Source organism: Podarcis melisellensis (genome assembly GCF_964234715.1).
Source record: "Podarcis melisellensis genome assembly, chromosome: 3".
Classification (NCBI taxonomy): Eukaryota; Metazoa; Chordata; class Lepidosauria; order Squamata; family Lacertidae; genus Podarcis; species Podarcis melisellensis.
Genome location: NC_138530.1, coordinates 71545505 through 71562012, shown reverse-complemented (window position 1 = coordinate 71562012; position 16508 = coordinate 71545505). Strand labels below are relative to the sequence as shown.

Sequence of the window (16508 nt, the reverse complement as noted above, 5' to 3'; positions counted from 1 at the left end):
TCAAAACCAAAGGAGAGCATAGATATAGTAGCCAATGTGGAATGGAAAGAACCAGTGAGATACAGTTATCTTTTCGGTACTAATATTCAATGAAGCAAAGGGAAGGGCATATGAGAATGGTGTAGCTGTATGTGAAAGAGAACATAAAATCAAAGAAACTTGACATCTCCAAAGGAACAGGCTTTTTCACAGGAAGTGGGATGATAATGCATACCCCAAAGTAATAGAATTGGGGATATATTATTACCCCCTCAGCAGAATGCCCAGGGGGGTCTTGAGATGGACAATGCAATCAATTAGGCATCTAAAAGGATAAAGTGTTGTTGTAATGAGTGTCTTAAATTACTCTGACATTGACACTGGGTAGATTCATGTTCTGGTCACAACACAAAGGTAAAAAAAAAAAAGATTATTTGTTGTTTAGTCGTGTCCGACTCTTCATGACCCCATGGACCAGAGCACATATAAAAGAAATCTAGAAAACTCTAAATCACTCTGCCCTAAGACAGCTGGTGATGGAATTGATGAGAGGGGAGTTTCAAGTGATGCCCAGGACCAGATGGAAGGCAGGAAATGTGCTGTTGAACTGATGGGGAACAGTGATCATAGTGCTATCAAATTCAACATATGGACAATTGTCAGAGAAGTCCAACATGATTGCACTTGACTCCAGAAGCAGGGGGGAAATGAGGTAGAGCTGCATCGGTGAAACCAGCCACCTTCTGAGTCTCTCCTCCCTCACAGTCCTTCCTCTGGAAACAGCTCCCTTATAAAGGCTCCCAGGGCTAGAGGGTGGGGCAAGGCAGGTGGAAAAAACCATTAGCTGCTCGATATTGTATCATTGGGAAAAGTGCAGAAAAGGGCTACCAGAATTATCACTGAGTTGGAACAACTCCACCATGATGAAAGGTTATAATCTTTTGGGGTTTCAGCTGAGAAAAAAAAAGCCAAGTAAGAGGGAGGGACTCCTGTTTAATTCTTTGGCCATTGGCCTGTAGGACCCCTCAGGACTAATAATAATCATCATCATCATCATCATGCCATCAACTTACGCTAACTTTGAGTATAACTTTGGGTCAGCACAAAAAACAAATGCTCTTGTAGTAAATGTGTTGGTGTAAGGTCATTTTCCTTGGTCAGACAAGTAGGCAATGAAACATGATTGTTGCCTTTTGTGGTAAAATAAAAAAATGGAAATTTAAGAGTTTAGTCCTATGCATTTGCATTCAGGGATGATTACAGCCAAATTCAGTGGGCCTGGCTTCTTGGTTAGTGCAATTAGGATTACATGCTAAATTCTAAACATTACAAAATTATTTTTAACAACAATTCAAGCCCCAGAAATGTTCAGATGGCAGTATTTAAAACTGCAGAAGATAAACTCTACATACAGATTGTGAAAATGAGTGGGTAGTTATTTATAGTCTGAACACAGACTCATAAAAGTCTAATTAACTTTGAAATGGAAATATGGTTTTTCTTTCATTCCTAGGTCATTCAAGGCCAGCCCTGCCTTCGTGCATGACCACCCACTTGATTTAGACATAGTGGTTGAATCATGCCCCCCCACACCCCACATGGATTAGTCCATATGCATTAGACTGCAACATAGAATAGATCTTGCAGGTTTCATATTTGCAGTTATATATATTTGTGGCACTCAGAGCTTTAAAGAGTGACAAATCTCAGCAGACTGATTTGCACATAATGATTTAGGACCATGTGCATGATCTGGAAGGAGCCTGAACATTGGCTTGGGCTTGGGTGCTCCCCTCTCCTCTCCACATAAGGAACGAAAGGACCTCGGCAGGGTCTCCTTTCAGTTTCAGATAATACTGGTGTAGCTTTATGTACAGACCTGATTTTGTGCTTTAAAAGAAACTCTGGTTAGTTAAACAAGCCAGCTTCATAATCCATGGTTTGAAGTTGGCTTGTTAGAAACTTAGCACAGAGTTTCTTCTAAATGACAAAATCTGGTTCCTTTGTCACTGTCAGGATTTGTGGAATGTAAAATATAAGACTGCAGAACTCCTTCTCTAAATCACACAACAGGGTCAGGAGTGTGCAAATCTGAGCTTTGATCTTATTGCAGCTCATGCACATTGCACCAAACCATTGCTTAGTACAGAGGTTGTCAATCTAGAGAACACCTTCTTCTGTGTGTGGTGTACATGGGACCTATATGTGAGAGTGGGAGGGTGAATATGTTTGGTCTGTGAGGTTGTATGTGTGATTTATTGAGTGTGTGTGAGAGATGTATGTTTGTCTGAGGTCTGTATGTGTGCAGTGAGTGTATTGCATGTACATGAGAAAGTGAATATTATTTAGCCACCTTGTATGGTTTCCCTGGTACTGAAGAATGCCCCCTATTAGACAGCAACAGCATCAGTGTGTGAAAGAAAGAGAAATCAATATTGTGTGATCTCCACAGGACCAGTCAGACATGTCTGACTTCCCTTGACCAACTAAGGTTGTCTGGAGCAGGAGGTGGAGTGGGGAAGCAACAATGACTGTACTTTCTTTAATCACAATCTTTTTCTCCCCATGAAATGCCCCGAAGGCAGCTGTTTTGTGGCTGGTGCCCACAGTGCTATTTCAATATTCAAAAGTGTGCCTACTGTCCCAAACAGGTTGGCGACCTCTGTCTCAAACATACATACAAACTACAGAGTGCCATGAGTTCTTTGTAAGTCTAATTCATATATATGTGTCAACATATTGGCCTGCTATGGAAGGAAGGGTAGGATCTTGGCCAGGGAGGGCAGGGTATAAATAAAAATTATTATTATTATTATTATTATTATTATTATTATTATTATTAGATAAATTGAATGAATGACAACAACAGCATACCCAGAATGTGTCAAGCTCAAATAATAAGCAAGTGTCATGTGCAGATTTTTATGTATATTATTTCACAGCCTCTGTGTTGGTCTTAAGTTCTAGACATTGCATAGCAAATGGAAGAAGGTCCACTGCATCACGTAGAACAATTGTTTTCATTACACAGTTGCTTTTTATAGATGGCCCTGACCAGTGGCGTAGCGTGGGGGGTGCAGGGGGGGCGGCCGCACCGGGCGCAACATCTGGGGGTTAGGGTTAGGGGCCGCAAATCCATGGGTTAGGGGGCGCAAATCCATGGGTTAGGGGGCGCAAATTACTTGCCTTGCCCCGGGTGCTGACAACCCACGCTACGCCACTGGCCCTGACTGTGTAACACACAGAAAGTCATTTCACTTGTCTCTTCCCACCATCCACCTGTTTCATCCATTTAACCTCCTAGCATCTGTGTATAATGTACACAGCATCTGTGTATCTAGCATCTGTGTATTATGTAAATTAATACTGTCCAGAAAGGTAGGTGCAGCATAAATCTTACCTTTAATATCTCCATGTTATCTATATTTCTTAATTCTTCTTTGAAAGAAAAACTTTCAGCCATGATTATGCATAGCAAATACTGCCCTCTCATGGCAATACTAACTTTTTAATGTGATTAAGGCTGTGTGCTGATGGTTCTTTCTCTGCAACAACGGTGAACTTCCTGATCCACTATTAGTAACTTGATAGTGGTATAGACATAATGAAGACGCTCTCTAGGGGCAAAAGCCTGGTCACTCACTCTTCAAAATTCTTTGCAGCATCTTTTGGCAGTCAATGTCAGTCCTAAGGATAACTTGCACTTTTTTATTTTAAGAGCTACATGAGCACCTATATTTATATGCACCCATCATTTGACGTACCAAAATATTTAATTAAAAAAAAATCAATCGAAAAGTGTGGTAACCATGAAGGCAAGGGGATAGTTACTTTTAATGGACACTACTCAATAGCTGCCAACACCAAACACACCGAAACCGAGAGAGAGAGAGAGCACAAGAGTTGTCCCCCCCCCTTCCACTCTGCTTTTTTAAAATGTTTGTTTGCTTTTTGAGGAGATCCTTGATTGAAGAACTGAGGTTGTTTTGTCTAGGGAAGACTGGTTCTAAGTAATGCAACTGCAGCCAATTGTGTGGAGAAGGTAGCAAGGATACCACCCCTTTCATGAATACAGCCACGGTCTCTAAGCAGTGATTTCTACAATTGCAGGAGTCCTTTCATCAGCTGCTACAATCATGGAAATGATTCTATTACAGCGGTTGTATCGTCTGTCAGGTTAGGTCACTTAGGAACATTCTTCATGTAAAGGATGATGCTGGGATGGTTACATATCATCCCTTAGCATGTTAAGCCTGAAAGTACTTCTTAATGACCAATTACAACCTACAGTACATAAAATGTAAGAGCCCACAAAAAGTACAAACGACACAGACCATAATGGTAATGTCCCTTAAATAACATAGAAAGAAGGAAATTGCAATAGGTTGATTCCAGAGCTTGACTTTCTTTTCTGCTTCCTATTTATGTGTTTTTTTGTATTTCTAGTAACAATAATAAAAACCTCACCTCAGAGCAAAGGGCTGTTGCTTTGCTTTTTTTTCTTCAGAAGCAAAAAAAAAAAAAAAGGTCAAAGCCATCCCCTTAGTGTGCATCTCGCACCTTCACTATACAGCTATTGCTGAATGGGGAAGATGTACGGTACCTCTTTAACCTGGCTTTTGGTACCTGAGATGTGTGGGACCTACCCTTAACTCCTGTGACTGCAATACGTTCTACCTGCTTTAAATACTGAATTTTAATACTGGGGACCTGCTGCTGAAGGGGGGTAATAAATTGAATGATAATAATAATTAATAGAAAAATAAGGAAAATGGAGTGATTTGTTAGAGCATTACAATTTATAGACAGCTATTAAAATAACTTGAGATAATGGTAGCAGAACACTTGTTAACTTGGTAGTGAAATGGAAAAAGAATGAAGTGGACAGCTCAGTCAAGCAGACTGAAGTAGATTAACAGCTTGGTGGGCTTGAATTGGCATGAATGTGGTTTGAGTGAGTGTGACATCAATGAAATCCTACTTCCCAGTATTAAGAATTAGTAATAGAAATCCACAGTGGTTGGTCTTCATTATCCATCTTTTACATGGCAGCAATAAGGTAGAAAGCCAAGTCATTAATCGCAGAAGTTGATATTAAGATATTTGTAGACACACTACAGACTTAAAGGAGTTTCCCATGAAGTCCTAGAACTATCTGAAAATTGTTTAGAGTCCTGCAGAAAGGGTCGGGAGTGCAGCTGAGAATTGAGCTAGCAATAGGAAAAACACCACTGTGCGCAGAGTGGGTTTTGGTGGTCCCATCTGGTTAAAACAAAATCAGAACATTTGTTTACTACAATAGGTATGTTCATAAATAAATAAGTAAAATTAGATGTGGCTGAAGGTGTCATTGTGAGAATGAGGAATTGTACCAGGTAATCTTATTTGAAGCTTGAAGTGGAATAACATGCCCAAATACGGCACTAGCTGAAGTGCCATTGAGTATTCAAATTAAGCAAATCAGTTCTTCCTAGGGCATGTTATGTAGCTTCAGAATAATTATTTCTTTAAAACTAGGCATTGTATTGAGGCTGCTATTGACTGATACAGAAGCAGTAAGCTCTTCAGAAAGGTGACATTTCATAATAAATTATACGAACATAGACTTCTAGTATTTACATGCTAATCAGTCAATCGTACAAAGCAAGACCTTGGACTCCAGATAGGTTTCAGTAACTTGTCTGGCTCATTCCACAAAATTAAAGCATTTCCCAATAAATGTAACTGAAAGAGGAACAAACCTCAGGAGGTGCATAGGAAGCCGCCTTATACCAGGTCCAGCCATTGGTCCATCTAGGTCAGTACTATCTTCACTGATTGGCAGAGCAGCTCGCCAGGATTTCAGGCAGGGTTCTTTCCCAGCCCCTCCCTGGACATGTCAGTGTTGAAACTGGGACCTTCTGCATGCAAAAGAGATGCTCTGCCACTAATCGGTGGATCTTCCCTAACCAGAGACTGGTTAATAGGGATATGTTCAATGGGTTCACTGCACAATGGCTCAGAAGTTGTGCATGGCAGGGAGTCGGAGTCAGTGGCCAGACACAAAAGCAGGAAGAGCTACTGCAGCTTGAATAATTACGTAGAAGAGGGAATGTTGTACATTGTGTGCTAATCTATACCTGGTGCAATTCCCTCTTCTACACAACTATGACAGGTGTAGCAGCCCTGTCCTCTCTTGCATCCGACCACCGTGCCTAGTAAGAGAACTCAAGATTTGCATGCAGGAGACCCCATGTTCAATTCTTGGCGCCCCTGCTTAAAAAGGACTCTGCCAGCATGACTGGGAAGGGGGCCTGGCTGAGGTCTTGCAGACGTTACTGAGTCAATTGGACCCTCAATCTGACTTGCTATAAAGCAGCTCCACCTGTTCACAGGATCTCACTGGACTTCACTGAATTTGTGGCGGTGTTCCCCCCACCAGGTTAAAAGAATACTGGCATTATACAAGGCACCTGGGTTTGTGTGATATTTAGTGGCTTGTATTTCTTCCTTTGGAACTCTTGGCATATTCATTGGCTTGTAGGGGTTCTCTCCCTGTTAAGAGTCCCAGCATAAAGAAATCATATTGCTTGTGAGGCTACTCAGGATCTGTTGCCAGGACCACATTTTCAGTGCCCAATTCTGTATCTCCTCAACAGATGTGCCCAGCACTCTCACAATGCCTTCAAGGGAACCGCAGCTGTATGGTGGGCAGCTGGCAAAGCTGGAGTAATGCTTTTGAGAAGCTTTTATGGCAGGGCACATGTTTTCGTGTGTGGAGGGTCTAATTCAGTGGCACAGCTTGTTTCCCCCCCACCTCCCAAAAAGGGAGGAAAACTCCTCTGTCACAGGCCTCCTGCTCCTCTGTAGAAATGCAAGTTGCGTAGTAACAGTGTACAATATGGGGGAAGAGAACTTTGTTTCAAAACAATGTTGGGTAAAGACTTGGCTTTTTCATTTCATTTCATTTATTTTACAGCATTTTTATATTGCCTAATAACTTAACCAAACTTATAATCATTTAAAATATTAGTCATTAAGTGGTATATAAATGTCTTAAATAAATAGTAATAAATTTCTCATTGGAAATAGAAGAGATAATACCACCAGCAGTCAGCCCTATAAAACAGCACTGCAAAGCACTGAAAGATTATTTTTACATACCATAGGGAAATAAAAAGTTTTCTAGCTAGTGTTGAAAGGGCCATAATGTGGGTGCTAATCAAGATTCTCCTGGCAGGGCATTCTTTATGTTTCAGGGGTTTCCCTCCATTCCAAACATGGAAGAGTATTTTTTGTTTTAATCTTCTGAAACCATAAATAAAACCTGAGGACTTGGTTTGCTTTTTTAATCTTAGGTATCCAGGGCAATTTAATTAATTCACAAATGTGTGGTGTACTAAATGATCCATGAACCATCTTTTATCTTTTATTTTGTGGCTGCTATTTTAATTCATAGGCATTTAGTTAAACCAATCTGGTATTAGACTGGATGATATCAGGAACATATCTACTACTGTTGGAATTTTCAGACTCATTCATATAGACTATTTCTGTAACGTGTGCATTCCTGCATGAATTCTCTGCAGCTGTAGTTAGAGCGTGAGTATGTGATTTATTTAGGGCTTGTTCACACATCTGGGTTTATTGCATTGTGCTTATATTCCTTTTGCTTGAGATTGAGTTAGAATGCTTCAAGAAAGTGGAAGACTTGATGGCAAACTAGATGTGATGTTAAATGTGTGAATGCATTTGTGTCCATGGACTGCTGCCCCCCCAGATCAAGTAAAACAATAGAATTACTTAACTGACCAATCATGTTGGTTCTGCCCCCCCCCCCGACAAAAATTCTAGCTACGCCCATGCTTGTGTCTTTTAAAAAACGTACTTTCAGTGCAACAGCTGCAAGAGGGGATCAGGATCAGGACTATGGCATATGAGGAGGGATAGTTTTACCCTCCGACCATATCACAATCCTGCTAAAACTCCCTTTTCTCTGATGCTGTTATTTACCGCAGGAGGGAAGCTGCCAGTTGCACCAATGGTAGCGTTCCTCCTGGAGGCTCTGGGAGGGGGAAATTGTATCTGCTTGGACCACAGCATAGGAGGTAAAGGCTAAATCTTCCTTGCTGTGCAACACATTTCCAAACCTAACCCCTTCACTGTGGGTATTAATTTCATAGTTGAAAATAGACTTATTAAATGATTAATACAGTCTGCATCCTATTTGGTTTTACCCTGAGGAAGTGACTCCATTTTCTTTTAACTTTATCCTTAGCATTAACATATGATGTGGGTGGGTGGTGGGGAGGCACCTGCTGTAGTCAATTAGTACAAAATTTACAAGGATACGTTCACAGAGTGCTGTTGTACTTTGATCCTGCTTTCCACAGGAATCTCTGGTCAGCCACTGCGAGAACAGGATACTGATCTAGATGGGCCATTGGCCTGATCTGGCACCTTCTTCTTATTTGCTCTATAATTTTGGCAATACCCAAGCAAATTACTTTCTGATTTAATTTAGAGATCATAAAGCTAAGCTTAGCCACCAACTTTAGGAATCAATCTGTTACTATCACAGTCAACCTTCTCACCTAATGCAAAAAGAAAACAAATAGGAGGGATCACACTGGTTTGCTTGAGATATGATGATAGCATTTCAAAATATATATTGTGTTGGTCTGTTGGCTTTTCAATGGGTTACAGTTCCCATTTTCTGTTTCAGCCGCTTGGAGCCAGTGATTACTTGGAAGTAGCTATGCATTTTGACCTAGTCTTTGTTCGTCACATACCTGAGTTCACAATGGCAAAAAGGACCCAAGCTCGACGCTTCATTACTCTTGTTGATACTTTTTATGACAAAAAGGTAAGCAGTCAGTTGGTAAATTCTTACAGGATGAAAGCATCTTGAATTGCTCTAGAAATTATCAGTATAAGATTAATGGGTAATGCAAGTTAAATCTTCCTATTTTCTCTCATATTTGCCTGCTGCTTTGGGAAATTGGTTCCACATGAGATGACAGGGGTGAACAAGTCACAGGACAATTTAACCCAGATACAGTTTAGGTCATAGGTCTTCAACAGGTGGGAATTAAATTTGGTGTGATTTTAATTTGGTGTGTTTTTAATTTCCTGGAATCAAATGGCAATGCCAATCAATTTCTTTAGGTGAGCCTGAGTTCCAGCACTATAAAAGAAGAATGAAACATTCTCTCTTGTTTTCTCCAAATCAGGACACATAGATAAAACATTGCTGCTCACCAAATCCTATCCCTGAAAATCTGCAACTCCAACGTGGAGTTTAAGATAGCTTTAGATATTAGAAAATTGTTGGTATATTCTGCCCCGTGCCCCCACCAACTCTCCTGAGTCAAAATAATATCTTTCCAAGAGAAATGATCATGATTCTTTTTTCTTGATTGGTAAAAAGTCACATCATGTTTTGCAAGCCAAACAATAGTTAAATTGAAATTATCCACAAAGTTTTGTTTGCTGCTATAATTCCAGGGTACAGATCTGCTTTGTTTTCATCTTATTTCACCTAGAGTCCCAGTCATGATTCGTTGTAAGTGAACAGACGAGTAAAGTGTTAATGGGCTTGCCCCAAAGTGATAATAATCTTAGAAGAAACAGCCACTCTTGGTTTTAGTCTGAGTTGTGGGACCTCTAATGAAATAGTAATGATAAATGCAGCACTTAGCTTGGATTTACAAAGGTTTCAATCATGGGAGCAAAATCAGCAGTATTAAAACAACTAAAAAAGGCTCTTTATATTTAAGCTGATGTTTTAAAAAGTAATGGAAGAGATTAAGATTCACCCTATGTGTGATTATAGCCACGCACTTAAATATTTATGCAATCAGGAAATATCGATTGAGATTAAAAACCTTTTTCAAAAATGTCCTGGCAAAGAAATTCAAACAAAAACAAAAAACCACCTTTAGTTCAGCAAGATAGTTGGGACTTATCCAGACAATCTTATCTTTGTTTAGTAAATGACTTAGATGCAGCTCACTTTTCCTGATGGATCCAGATGTCTTTTCTCAAAACTACTGGCTGTATTTATAGCTGGGAGAGTGCTTGTTCTTTCTTCACTGGACAATTGCCCTATCATAGAGACCAACAGTTTAAAATACATTGGCACCTGCAGCTTGTGAAATGGCAGGCTGTGTACTAGAGGTTCTCAACTTTATTAACTTTATCCTCTTTTAAAAAAGGATGCTCAAACTTAAATGCTGACAACTAGCAACTCACATTAAATGTATTTTAGACCATAACCCCTATTGGGCCCAGGCAGCAGACCATCTAGAGGGCACCAGGTTGGGGGAGTCTGCTATAGCACTTGTAGAACAAACATCATGAAGCAAAATGCACAGGTACCATTCCAGGAATTGTTTGGTGGCAAAGGAGCCGCCTCCCACCTTTCACTGAATTTAGTCAATGAGTAAAGTCACAGCTGTGATTGAGGAGTACTATGCCAAAATTTAAAATTGCACACATCAAAGACGCCAAAGTGACTTCAGAATTGCTCCAGGCAGTGTAGAAGGAAATTCCTGGTTCACTTTGAAACTGTGTTTTGGTCTTCCTTGATGTACGTTTGCGTGGCTCTATATTGTTCTCTTGACTCAGAAAATGGTCATTTTGAAGCTGACAAAAATTCCCTGGTAGAGAAGTGACAATTGTCTAGAAAAAAGAAAAAAGAGAAATACAAAACTGTAATGTTGTGGTGCCTAGCTATAGTATTTCCACCCAAAAGCAAAAGGTAGTAGCAAAATTTATTCTTTCTGATACAGTTTTCATGCCATGCCAAAATATATATTATTATTTTTTTAACATTTCAAAATTCCATGAGTTACACTTGGCTTTTCATATTTTCTGGTGATGCATCTATAAGCATTAATGTTGTTTCAAAAAAATTAATGATAATAAATCACCAATTAAATTTGTCACAACTGAATTTAATTCATCTAACAAAGCATAACCGATTAGTGGCCTTATTTCAGTTAATTTCTGCCCTGCCTTCCATTGTGGCACAGAGTTTTAATATTGTTTTACTACAAAAGGAAAGTAGCTTATTGCATGATAATGTTCAATGAGCATAAGTATTTTAAATTGTGTGTGTGTGTGTGTGTGTGTGTGAGAGAGAGAGAGAGAGAGAGAGAGACTGTAAGCTAAATGCTGTACAAAACCAGTAGAAATAAATGCCCTAATGCTGACTTACATTCTTAAGAATAGTAGAAGAAAAGAATGGCCTACATTTTGATTTTGAGGATATTTACTACATATAGGTTTTGATGGTAAGATGCTATACCCAATGACTATGTAAAAGAACTAAAGTTAGTGGTGGTTGTATTAGAATGGCACATTTTTTATAAATGGGTTTATGGTTAGTGTTTGTGAAGTGAAGAAATAATGACGGTACAGTACAAGCCACTTTCATTCTGCATTCTTATGGAGAGCTACTTATGCTTGGCAAAATCAGAAATCATTTCAGTTGTTGTTTATATCAAAATTGCTACTTACACCATACAAAATGAAAACATGGTGGATTTTACAAAGTTCAAATGGAGAAATAGGAGCTATATATGATAGCACCTACAGCTTTTTCACTCTCTTCCAGGTGCGTATTGTTTGCTCTGCATCAGCACCACTCCAAAACATATTTATTCAAGAATCCCATGATGGTGGATTGGACGAAAGTAGGGTAATGATGGACGATTTGGGGTTGAGCCAGGTAAGCACTATGACCATTAGAGCCTTTGTTGCAGGAGAGCATAATTGGTTTTGGTCTGAGTGGTGGTGCTAGGGGGGCAGTGAGCAGCAAAAGCATTTAACCGGTCATTCTGTAGCTTTCTGGCAGGATCAACGTTGCACCTTTTCTTCTATTCCAACTTAATGCAATGCTATTCATAAATGATTGGTTTGAACCAATCCATTTTAGCATAATTCTAGAGATACTTCTAATCTTTTACTCAGTATGTGTTTCTAATATATTAGAAATATTGGGTCATGCTGCTGCTTTAATACATGTTCTTCAGATTTAGTGCAGCTACATTTAGCTTTGTACATTGCACTTGTATCATCATCATCATCATCATCATACCACCTTTTTCCTGGACTGGAACTCAACTTATTTTACTTGAGCCACCATGTTGGGAATCTGTTTATTGTCTAATAGGTGTGTTATAAGTGTCTCTATCACTCCAGGTTTAAAAAGGAGAGAGCTGATAAATACTGCTTCCCCAAACTGATATGCACAGGATTTGTAATTAACTAACTTTTACTCAGAGTAGGCCCATTGGAATTAATGAGCCTAAGTTGTTGTTGTTTTGTCATGTCCGACTCTTCATGACCCATGGACCAGAAGCACGTTAGTCATGGTCATTAAGCAATTACTCTGAGTAATTGTTGGTTGAATACAACCCAGAATACAAGAATCTGTTGCTTGCATTTCTGCATTATAGATTATATTTCTATTCTTACATTATATAGTTTATGAATACTAATACCTAACAGAAAGTTAAATCAGAAGTTAGAAGCCTCAAGTAATTTTATCTATGGCAAATAGTTTCCAGTGTTTATCCAGTAAAAATAGGTTTCCTAATAAGTACTCTTTTCTAATAATGTCTCCCTTTTATATCTTATAAAGAAATATGGTAGTTCTGAAAAGTAATTTAAGGGTTGCAGCTTAGTCCTCTTGTTGCTGATCTTTCAGTGTATGCTGTTAATGCACAGTAGACTCACACAGTTTTCTATCTTAGTGCCATTCACCTTGGTGGGGGAAGCATAATGTTTTCAGAATATGAGCCAACACACATTTTAAAAGCCTTGTCCTAGCATGTTATATACTTGAGAAAACTTGCTTTCATTTTAGTCCTGCTGTGAAAGGAAATTCAAAGAAAGTGAAAGGAATGTTTTGTGAACCCAGTCTGTTAACTCCTAACTGATAAGGATAAAAAAACAACACATTACTGAATATATGTTAAACACAAGTGTCTCTGAAAGATCTCTATCATACAAAAATGTTGTACAAAACTGTGATGTGATGCACAAATGGGAGGAGGTGGGAATGGAAAGAGATTCATCCTCACGGTACATTGGCCCCTGCAGGGCCAGCTGTGTTATGGTGATATTTAAACCTAATATTTTGTTGTGGCTTTACCACTGGCAAAGGAAGATATAGGTTAATTGTTATCATAGAACAAGTGTGTGCTTTTCAATTAGCCTCTATATTTGGGGTGGAGAACCAGATGTTATTGAACTGCAACTTACAACACGTCCAAGCATTGGCCATGCTGGCTGGGACTGTTGGAAGATGGAGTCCACCATCATTCTGGAGGGCCATTGGTTCCCTATCCCTATGAGGCCATCAAACCTGCCACTGCAGGCAGTAAAAAAAAAGTTACATGGGCAATACCATTTTACTGCACAAAGACTGACACATGGAGTCATCCAAATAGCCTTTGTCTGTGTAGGCAAAAGGATGTGTGCCATTCAATGTAAGCAGTGTGTGTGTGTTTTACTATTATCAACCACAGGAAACAGTCCCAGTCCCTACTCTTGGAATAAATATTTTTAAAGCCTCTCAAACTTCTGTCTAACTGGAAAATGTTTGTGTGCATGTAATAAAGTGTGTGTTTTAGAGTTAGCTAGCTGAATTGTGTCTGTGTTTCACAAACATGTAACGCAGAGACCTGCAATATCACCCAAAAATATTGCACAGAAGCACAGCCAAAAGCAGCAACTGCAAGGTGCTGCTCCCTGTATCCTTTTTTTAATATTTAAGAATACAGTAGTTTTGTTCCACAAAAGCATGATTGCAGAAAAAAGGGAGCTCGATAGTTATGAATTGCACACAAACCTGGGGGGTGAGGCGAGCGGACGGACTGTGACTATGTGGGCTCAGGCCACACTGCAAGTTTGAGAAGTCTTTCCTTTTCTGGTTTCTTTTTAATGCTGTCTGCATTTTAAAAAAATTGTTCTTTGCTTCCATCTCTCTCTAGGATTCAGCTCAAGGACTTTCAATGTTCACGGGAGAGGAGGAGATTTTTGCCCTTCAGCGTACCATCTCACGACTGACTGAAATGCAGACTGAGCAGTACTGGAAGGAGGGGGACAGGAGCAATCAACCACAGTTGCAAAAAGACTAGCAAAACACAAATAGTAGTTGTAAAGAAGAAGAGTTCTAGCTCAATGCAAAATTATTTTTAACAGGCACACTGCCCAATTTTGCACCTTACTTCCTAAACATTTGCCTTTTTATGTGTTAACAAGGGACAGGTTACATGCTGGAATGCTGGTGGGAACAGTTTTATGCCTGTGTGTGGAAGTCCAGCCTAACATGAAGTCTTTCCTGACCAAGAATCCAAATCCAGTTTTAATCTACAAATTATGTGAAAAGGAGTGCCACATACAGTTTATGGTCTGCATTTGTATATCATACTTGAAAAACTACAGCTTGAACAAATGGTAGGCTCAAACCAGGCAAATTAAGTACATATTATTGCACCTGCCTATCTCTAGTATTTCGGCTACAGATAACTGCACCTTCAGTACCCTTGAATTTATTTTTTTTAATGATTCTGGGCAGCAACTAACAAAATCAGTTTCTCATTTTACTAAGTACAAAATCACATAATAGCATTTTGGTAGCTCTGCCATTCTAAATACATTTCTTATTTCTGCTTGCCTACTGCCACGGTAGACCTATTTATTGTTATTCCATTGCCTGTATGTGTGACCCCCTGTCTCAAATTCTTCTGATAGGGAGGGCGCAATGAGAAAATAAAAGTGGAATTATAGAACCAAGAGTAAAAAATGCCATTAAGTGGATAAGTATCAAAGCAAAAGTGAACTCACTGTGTCTTGTATAGGCAGACCAGATAGGACAATCTTACAAGATTTGAGGTGAACTTTGTACTGGTAGTGAAAATGGACTTTATATTGGAATTTGACTAAGCTGTCCTCCTTCCCACCTGATGCTGAGGATCTTTTCAAGCAGCTATGCACAAGACAGTAAGTGCAAATCTACACACACTCACATACCCACCATCATAATGCAGTGATCCTTCTACACCAGATTGTCACCATTGCCACATGTAACATTGGTGGATCATGCTCTTTCACTGAACAGCACAGGAGAAAGCAATGCAAACACAGAAACATCTCTTAGCAGTTCAACCACCCATCAGTCATGATATTGCTTTACTAATAAGACCGCCCACATTGTTCATTTAGGAAAGGTACCAGTCAATGAATTGGTAGCAGAACTCTTGGATACCCAATGTACACCACAAACAATGCACAGTCTGGCATCCTCAAAGGCACACTTCCCAGTGCAGACCACCATGGTACAGTAAGCAGGAGCACTAAAACTGGCTTATGAATATAAAGGACAATTTTACTAGAATAGGTATATAAATTCATAAACCTACTAAACAATGAGCAGGAGGTCAACACTGATAGTTATGGCTATTTACTCCAGGGCTAATGTCTTGCAGTGGACAAATGCAGACAACCAGCAAGCAGCCACCATTTTGTGAGTTAAATAGGGCCATGCATAGAAAGAGAAACCAACATTCCTTCCATAATAGTTGCCCATGGGCAGCTATTTGAGAAATCAAATCCACTAGGAAAAAATACTTCCAGACAGGCAAACACTTTTGTTTGAAGGACACAAGCTGTTTTCAAGGTAAAAAGCTGTATGACAAGGAAAAGGAGGAAAGGGATTATATTGTGGGTGCTCTGCTAGCAAGAATGACATCTGCCGCAAAAAGCGACGGGGAAAACTGAACTAGAAGCCATCCTACCCACCCCATAGACCTGTTTTCTATCCTCACAGCCACAGGAACAGAAAGACGTATGATGAGGTCTTTATCATCTTCCAGAGGCAAAGGTCACAATATAACTCCAACCATATTGACCAAGATTGACGAGGTTTTATGTGGACCCATAAACACATATTGTGTCAGTCCGGATCCCAAAGGCAGCTGAGCTAAGTTACAGTACTTTTACTAAACTTCATAGGTGGAAGAAAGTTCTGATAGCTTTGTGAACACAAAGGACTGTGCATTTGATGGTGAGAAATAAGTACATTTCCCCCCATCGTTGCCCCTCCATGCTGGGTACAGCTATATCTGCTGTAGCAACTGTCTGCCAGGCACGCTTAAGAAAAAGTTACCAATTCCACATTGTAGTAGCTTGATTCCCACGGATCATTGCCTCTTAGGCAATGGGGAATAACCTTGTTTCTTCACCTCTTGGAAGGTTTTCTGTAGAGAGCCAAGTGCGACACAGGGACAGTAATGAGTAATAGTTAGCAACTTCATCAGTGTCTGGAGGCAACCAAACCAAACTGGAATATTTATTTTACTTCTTGAAAATTGTATACCATTGTATACCTGCAAAAGCCCTTCCAAGATGCCAAAGGACAATGTGTAAGAAATAGTTGAATGTGGAATATTATTGCCATAATCATAAAATCCATTTTAAGTGTATAAGCCTTGTGGTATACAAAGTGTAAATAAAAATGTCAATTATATTTTAAGCCT

The 16508-nt window shown here is 39.5% G+C and overlaps 1 protein-coding gene and 1 long non-coding RNA gene across 3 annotated transcripts in view; one reads left to right on the top strand and one right to left on the bottom strand.

The window, feature by feature from the left end:
* The window catches only part of AFG1L (AFG1 like ATPase), a 58387-nt gene extending 41879 nt beyond the window's left edge, over nt 1–16508 (top strand). Inside the window, exons 11-13 of one of the 2 annotated variants that reach the window (XM_081904650.1) lie at nt 8684–8824; nt 11579–11692; nt 13962–16508. In XM_081904650.1, the coding sequence (XP_081760776.1) occupies nt 8684–8824; nt 11579–11692; nt 13962–14108 (402 nt within the window). In that variant the 3' untranslated portion in view covers nt 14109–16508. Of the gene's footprint in view, nt 1–6617; nt 7796–8683; nt 8825–11578; nt 11693–13961 lie in introns of those variants that run through there. The other variant, XM_081904651.1, reaches the window with a different exon arrangement.
* Nucleotides 3765–5932, bottom strand: LOC309366186. The gene is made up of 2 exons (XR_014166559.1): nt 4383–5932; nt 3765–3905 (listed from the first exon to the last, which is right to left on the bottom strand). It is a non-coding gene; the product is annotated as an uncharacterized lncRNA (long non-coding RNA).